The 8,395-nt window shown below is 40.5% G+C and overlaps 1 protein-coding gene across 1 annotated transcript; it reads right to left on the bottom strand.

Moving 5' to 3' along the window:
* Positions 1-31: 31 nt before the first annotated feature.
* On the bottom strand, positions 32-7,498 carry LOC139964809 (uncharacterized). The gene is made up of 3 exons (XM_071966802.1): positions 6,527-7,498; positions 3,818-4,034; positions 32-3,405 (listed from the first exon to the last, which is right to left on the bottom strand). The coding sequence occupies exons 2-3, from the start codon at positions 3,996-3,998 to the stop codon at positions 2,093-2,095; spliced, it is 1,494 nt and encodes a 497-aa protein (XP_071822903.1). The 5' UTR covers positions 3,999-4,034; positions 6,527-7,498; the 3' UTR covers positions 32-2,092.
* Between the last annotated feature and the right edge of the window lie 897 nt (positions 7,499-8,395).

Here is an 8,395-nt window from a genome sequence, read left to right as displayed (position 1 = left end):
TACATAGAAAAAATGAAAACACCTCTCAATATGCAGTTTTTCTTCACAGACTTCTTTATTTTGTTAAGGTAAGAGGCAAGGCTTGGTCCGGCCATCAAATAAAATGGAGGCAACAAAAAGGTCTGCATAACGCAAGACCCTATATAGAAATGAAGGGCCTTATTCATAATGACTCCCTGCTTTTATATGAAATATAGAGAATAGGAAGCACAGCAAAGAAACACATAATTGTTTAATCATAATGACCAGCTGTACGCATGCCGGTGTAAACTTATTTTGATTTTTTAATTGGCCGTGGCTATTCTTACAACGAGTCGTAACAATTATTTATAAACTATTCTTACGACAAAGGCAAATTCAAGCGCAGTAAAGTAAATAAAGCAACTGCGCATGTATTAGGGGTAACCCTAACCCTAAACATAACCCTAAACCTCAATCCTAACCCTTACCCTAACCCTAACCGGAAATTATTGTTTCTCCTCGTCGTAAAAATAGTACTCCTGGTCATGAAAATAGCAACCGCGCATGCGTAGTCGGGAATTATTCTTACGACTAGTTGTAACAAGAGCCACTTTGTTTTTAATTTGCATGATAAAAAGGAAAAGAATCTTTGATTACAGTCTACTACATTAGTATCTTGGGTTATCTGTCAAAGACTAGATCTTGAAGAAGTGCTTGTGGTGGACAGAGAAGACGAGAAGGCTAGGCCAGTAGAATAACTTCACAAGTATCACCCACACTACGATGCATCGCTTATACGAGGATGGGAATGAGCAAAATGTTGTAGATCCTTATATTAATCAGTCGTAAATAACTATCAATACGGCGAGCCAAGCTGTATACAAACAGCTTATTTGCGCGATATCAACTATATATATATATATATTTATATATATATATATGCCCTGAAAGTAGTTGGGCCAGGATATTGCCGTACATATAAAGCAATGTAACGGTAGAGACAAGTAAAGTGCTTATGGTTAATATCGTTCCCCTCACACTTGGTAGTGAGCGATGAAGAAAAAGCATAAGACAGAGCATATGCGGCTGAACTTGATATTTAACGATATGGCACGACAATAAACCTACGAACTGACATGATACAGACAGATATAGGCAAGTAAGTAAGTGAGTGAGTGAGTGAGTGAGTGAGTGAGTCAGTGAGTCAGTGAGTCAGTGAGTCAGTGAGTCAGTGAGTCAGTGAGTCAGTGAGTCAGTGAGTCAGTCAGTCAGTCAGTGAGTCAGTCAGTGAGTCAGTCAGTGAGTCAGTCAGTGAGTCAGTGAGTCAGTGAGTCAGTGAGTGAGTGAGTGAGTGAGTGAGTGAGTGAGTGAGTGAGTGAGTGAGTGAGTGAGTCAGTGAGTCAGTGAGTCAGTGAGTCAGTGAGTCAGTGAGTCAGTGAGTCAGTGAGTCAGTGAGTCAGTCAGTGAGTCAGTCAGTGAGTCAGTCAGTGAGTCAGTCAGTGAGTCAGTGAGTCAGTGAGTCAGTGAGTCAGTGAGTCAGTGAGACAGTGAGTCAGTGAGTCAGTGAGTCAGTGAGTCAGTGAGTCAGTAAGTCAGTAAGTGAGTAAGTGAGTAAGTGAGTAAGTGAGTCAGTAAGTCAGTAAGTCAGTAAGTCAGTCAGTCAGTCAGTCAGTAAGTCAGTCAGTCAGTCAGTCAGTCAGTCAGTCAGTCAGTCAGTCAGTCAGTCAGTAAGTCAGTAAGTCAGTAAGTAAGTAAGTCAGTAAGTCAGTAAGTAAGTAAGTAAAAGTAAGTAAAAGTAAGTAAAAGTAAGTAAAAGTAAGTAAAAGTAAGTAAAAGTAAGTAAAAGTAAGTAAAAGTAAGTAAAAGTAAGTAAAAGTAAGTAAAAGTAAGTAAAAGTAAGTAAAAGTAAGTAAAAGTAAGTAAAAGTAAGTAAAAGTAAGTAAAAGTAAGTAAAAGTAAGTAAAAGTAAGTAAAAGTAAGTAAGTAATATTTATATATATATATATATATATATATATATATATATATCTGGCAATATTAAACCGAGTTTTGTTGAAGAGAAGTCGTTAACACAGCAGAATTAGCTAGAGGACCAAATAGCAGAATTAATTTAACCAGGGTCAACCTTAAATTAAAGATGAGAATACGGTACGCTGTACTGAGAAAATTGTGAGCTTCCTTCAAAATCAAACCCTGTTTGTTCAGTTTGAGAGGATTGTTCCGGTGGATCACGGGTTGTGTCATCTTCAGATCTGTCGTTATCATCATCTCTGAGATTTGTCGAAATTCGGGACCTAGATCTGAACACGGATGGATTAGAATTGTGCTCAGCCGTTTGTCTAAGATAATCAAACGCTGGTCGAAGCTGTTCGAGCATTTTCTCGGCCATCATTTTCAGAAAGTGGCCATGCATTACGCTACTCTGCTTGTACATTAAACCGACAAGATAGAGATCGTTCGGTGAGTGCATAAAAGATTGGTCAAAATGCATCCATTGCTTGTTTTGATTAAGTTCAAGTTCTTGAGAGATGAACGGATCCCAATAAAGAACTGCTTTCCCAAACCAATAGCCGCAAGTCAATTTGCGTATTATCCGATGGCCCACCCTCGTAAATGCCAAAGTCACGAAAAGTTGTAGGAGGCAGTCACCTACCATGATAAAAAATACGAGAAAAGCAGTTATCATGAACTCGAAACCGAACGACACGGTACACGGTACAAACCGTCTGTGTATAGAATCACATAGGAAGATGTTGTCGCGATCACCGTGTAAATCACAAACGAATACTATTTGGTCAAACGGTGTACGATCATACTGAAACCAAATAAAGGTACCGATGATTACCAAATCTAAAATTATATCGGCAAGTTTACGCATGACGTAAGCACGGAAGAGGATCACTTTTGAAGCTCGTTTGCTGACTTCTTCAAGGACGATTCTGTTCATAGATTTCATCCATTTTGGATATTTGTAATTCGTATTGATGCTGGACGACGAAGTACTGGCCACCATTTCGCCGGTGCTATCCCCACTCACGAGCGACATCACACCGCACATGGCGTGTTGAAATTCAGCAATAACCGCTATGTCCTGGATGGCCTTCCTTACATCAGCGGTATAGGATAGTTTCCATACGATTTGAGGCAGAGCACGTAGAAAAGTGAAAGCGACAAGAAACCAAACGTAGTAACGATAAAAGAAAAGAGTTTCAAAGACATTCGTTTTATCTGAATTTGGATACGTGTTATTTATGTGCAAAGTTTCGGTCATGTTGTCACATGGAGAGGCGCGGCACACATCTTTAAATTCTCCGTTGCTTTCGTCAAAACACTCATAATGTGTAGCCTGATCCAAGCACATCTCGGTTATGTATTGTATTTGTGATTGAGTGAGCGGTTGACCTTCGACCTTTGGTACAAAACATCTGCCGACATCTCTTTCACCTAGTCAAGATATTACGAGAGAACAAAGAATCCAGAATTAACACTAAATCAATCGGAATTATCTCAATTTATTCTAAGAAGGCCCATTAAAACCCCGCCTTAAACGCACCCCTATCCACGACCCATGAACATAACCTCGCCCCTCCCCTAACACCCTACAATCACCCAACTACCCGCGATCCCACGCAGAAAACACTTTTGTCAATATATATGTATACAATTTATATCTTAACTATACCGTAAAACGATACATGGATCAAGCAGCCGATAAGATCCTCTTCCAAGTTTGGTTTTGGTTTGTAGGCTATTATAATTTGAGACGAAAGACCTAACTGAAATCATTGCGGGACTAGCAGTAAACAAAAGAAACAAACAAACAAAAACAACAACAACAACGACCAACCGTAATTACCTAACACAGCCATCAGAAGATGTATAAATATGAGACCGAATGGCACCCCTTGGGTCAACCAGAACCCAAAGTTATCAGCAGGTAGGTTTGTCTGAATGACCCCCGATATCAATATTTCCTTCTCGAATACTTCATTCAAAGTTGGTAATAGTTCTTTCAGCAGTTTAGCTACGTCGGCCATGGTTTCTATTCGGCCCGTCTATACCCTTTTCTTGTTCTAGGACAGATAATGGTTGAAACGGGGAAAAAGAATGAAGGAACTGATGACATTTTGTTAAAGAATAAGAAGACAAACGTTGTAACGTGTACGTTGTAAACGTGTACGTTGTAACGTGTACGTTTCAACGCGTAGGTTGTAATGTGTACGACTTTTGTTCATACCATTTGTCATTTAAAATATATCCTTCGGGTTCGGTGTTATTTGTACGACAACAAGGGCGGCGGAAGCACTTTTAATCTGGGGGGGGGGGGGCACCGACATCAAAGGGCACTTTGCAGAAATTTGATTGGACAGATGCAGCCTTATATTTAGTACCCTTTATAACTCTTATTTTATTATCATTTTTGCGTATACACATCACTCCATCAACGCCCCCCCCCCACCCGCAAGGAAAATATGCATACTAGCACTGCAATATCCAATGTGCAAATTGGGAAACAAGGAACAAGTTTTCTTTTGAGACAAAATGAGGTGAAATCATGCTAGTTGCTAATGTAGGAATCTTCCAAATTAGAGTTTAGTTCTTGTTAATATCTAACAATTTTTTTTCCATTCGCAATAGCTTTGAGTTTGACCCACAGAAATTAATTAAAAAGTCAGCGGCGTAGCCTGGATTTGCAAGGTTGTATGCACGACTATCTGAGCGGAGCGCCACCATTGGTTGGCGCGGATCGTGCAAGAAAATTTTTGGTTTTACAAACCCCTCAGATGGCCGGAAACGGCCTTCCCGAGTGTTCATTCTGGTTCCCTGGCCTCTTGCTAACTTGAGACACCTCACTTTTTATGTAGAAAAAAGGGCACATTTTTAACCTGAGGAAAAGTGGGGGGCACGTGCCCCCTGTGCCCCCCCCGGTTCCGCCGCCCTTGTACGACACGGATATCAGCGTGTATCTCACCTACAACCAAACAAGGCTGCATTTTGCATTTGAATTTTGCAAGTCATGCATGCAAAGTGCTACATATTTTCGCGAAAGGATACGTGCGGTTAAGTTACCATACAGACAAAATAGAACATTGTACGTTTTAAGTCCACAAACGTCGCATCAGGCAAAAATGATTGTTAGGCATGTACTTTAAAGTTACAACGTTTCAATATTCAACTCATAATAATAATAATAATAAACAGTTCTTATTAAGCGCCCATAACAGAAGTCTCAGGGCGCTTTACAAATATAAAAGTCATAAAATACATTAAGAATACAAGTCAAACACACAACAAAAGAAGCAAATGACCGCTGACCAGACAAGAAACGAAAGAGCAAACCAATAAGAAAACCAGTGTCTGGCCATCGATCCTGACCTATTCTAAAAATATACCGCCATACCAATTTGATATAAAATCAAACATGTATATACAAGAGAAAAGTGTCCAATAAAAAATGTCTCACAATATGTACATAGACAATGAATTACTGAGTAAAGCAGGCGCGTAGCCAGGAATTTGCCAAGGGAGGGGCGAAACTATTGATTTGGCATGGCAAACTATCTAAGCGTAGCGCCACCATGGTTGGCGCGAAGCGTACAAGAAAATTTTGGCTGAAAATGCCTCCCAGATCGCTGGAAATGGCACTTCCCAGGCCTTGTAAGTTGAATCTTAGCATTTTCTCTTTTGAAATTACTAGCGATATCATAAAATCATTTAAAAAAAATATATATATATATGCTCAAGGGGGGGGCCGGCTGCCCCCTTCGCCCCCCCCCCCTTGGCTACGCGCCTGGAGTAAAGAGATGAGAGGCAATGTTGCGTGAAAGGTTTAGTGACTCGCCAAATTGACGATAGCAGAATGGATCCAACAATTTGGATCTCTTATTTCGATCAAGTATTATTCAAGTAGGGAATTAGATTGGGTCAAACATATATTACACGCAAAGCATATACCAGAGCCATAATGGTCAGTGACTCTCACGAGGATTTGACTTTCACCCTCAAAAGAATTTTCAATCACAGAAATAGTATGTTTTTTGTTTTTGTTTTTTTATTATTATTATTATTACTTTTACACATGTAGGTGTATTCGGGAAGGACATGTAAAATATACCTCTGAAAAATTCTGGCGATGTTAGCATGCTAAAAATCTATACGGATGAAGTTAAAATAGAGATTACCACCCACACCCGATGCCCACCCCACCAACCCCACCCCACTTCTACAGATCTGAATTGTTTGGCCTTGTCCGCACAATAAATCTTCTGAACACAGATATTGACACCTTATACGGACAACATTTCACAGTAAGCTGTCACGTGTTAGCTTGCCTTTTTTTTCACACGCGTATCATGATTTAAGTGAAAAGTTGTTAATGTAATAATAAGGAGAAAGAGTTTTATTTCGTACCAGTGTTAGTATACAGGACCGAAATGAAACTAGATTGGTCAGCCCTTGTTATGCAGAACAACAATCAAAGCGTGACTCTGCGGTTCTTTCTGATAATAACCATCACATAGCAAGTGTTTAAATAATAATAAATATAAAAAAGTATCGTACTTACTACTCGTACTAAAAGATATCCTGGACGGATAATATATTCCTTCTTCTTCTGTTTCAACAGCTTCGAAAACTTTCCTCCAGAGAGTATTAAATCAGCGAAATAAAAGACCTTATAGTGCTGAATTAACTTGAAACTAACCAACATCTGACGGGCTCTACTCATTCAGTCTGGTAAAACAGACGTTGATTACACCATAAGGGTTGTTCCCTGTATTACACACGGTGTTTTCAAAAGAGGAAGTACTTGCCGCTAATAGCATGGGCAATTGTTCATTGCAAGAATTACACTGACTGGGCACTCTCGTGCAGGACACCTTTGATGTGGTTAATGGGAACGAATTGAAACAAAGATGTGGGTGGTGGTGGCACAGATTCCACAGGGAAAGTTGTCCCCCCCCCCCTCCTGTAGACTATTGTGGGGCCCTATGCAGGCCAGTGTGCCGCTGTGGCAGTAATGAGTGTCCGGGCGTCCGTAGGACACATATTACTAGGATATAGTGTCTCATTTGCGTGAATAGTGTCTCAGGGACACTTTCCCTTGCTTTCTACGCCACCGTGGAAAGTGTCCGGGTCCTCTTTAAAGAGCTTTAACGTGGTTCTGTTGAGTGACAAACATTTCTGGCCCTATCTACGTTCCGTTATTACTTAAAAGGAGGTAATTTACTAGCGAAGACCAGGATGACAATGTCATATATCGGTCAGCATGCACCCGCAAAACTCGGTTAAAGCAGAACTAATACTTCGAGTGTCGACTGTTGTGGGAAGAGGCGGCAAAATGTTATTATTATCATGGAGACTACACTCCAAAGGGACGCTGTCCGCTATATTTCGATCGTCGACTGTCAGTGTCATAAGGCTGCATAATGTTAAATGTATCTTCTGAACTAATTAGTCATGTCTGTCTGACTCTGCTGCTTATCAATCGTTACTACTATTAGGGTAGTTGTTTGGAAGGTCGGAATTTCTTAACGTTGGAGAAAGATCAACCATGTAGGTTGAAGGTAAATGTATTTCAACCGGTACGCGGCTGCAGACAGAAAGTTCCCCGCCATCCGGAGCTTGGAGGTCAAATCCGGGGTCAGAGCAGGGAGTTGTTATGGAAAAACTTCCTGGTCAGAGTCAATATATTTATTCAGTACGCGGGAAATGTGGAAATCTCCCGCTCTACGTTCTAGGTGTGACAAAGTTGTTATTTCACGCATGCGTATTTGCATTCTACTGTAAAATTTATACTGCTGTTTACTCAGTGAAGTGAATGTGCCGTCTACGTCGTTAACGTTACATATCGCAGGCCCAAAATTTCTTAGTCAGGCGCGTATCCAGGATTTTCTAACCCGGGGGGCGCGAATTACTATCTAAGCGGAGCGCCACCATCGGTTGGCGCGCAGCGTACAAGAAAATTTCTGGTTTCGATACCCCCCATATCACCGGAAATGGCACTTCTCGGGCTTGAAAATGACCAACCAGATGTACACTTTTGCCCGAGTACCAAGTATTTCCCAAAAGTTTTTTTCCATCAATAACCTTTTTGAAGATTGTCACCAGTCACACACCATGTTCGACCTCATTGCATGTCCTATGGATCATTGCTTTTGTGGGTGATTCTACGTCACGGCCCACAATATCCGAAAGCCCCACTTTTGAAGGTTTTAAGCCCATTATTTGTTGAGAATTTGAAAATTCACATTTCTCGTGAATAAAATCACTTCAAAACATACCCATAATGTTGCACAAAATTCAATCTATGGACAACCAATATAGAAAAACCTCCTTCAACCCCTAACAGACAAGTCAAAATTGCACGAGTAGAGGAAAGTATGATGAAGAATGTTGGTGAGGAAATTTTGGAAAATTCAGACACAGTTAATTT

Source organism: Apostichopus japonicus, chromosome 23 (assembly GCF_037975245.1).
Source record: "Apostichopus japonicus isolate 1M-3 chromosome 23, ASM3797524v1, whole genome shotgun sequence".
NCBI lineage: Eukaryota > Metazoa > Echinodermata > Holothuroidea > Aspidochirotida > Stichopodidae > Apostichopus > Apostichopus japonicus.
Note: the sequence above shows the minus strand (reverse complement) of the source record. Positions and strands in the feature narration are given on the sequence as shown.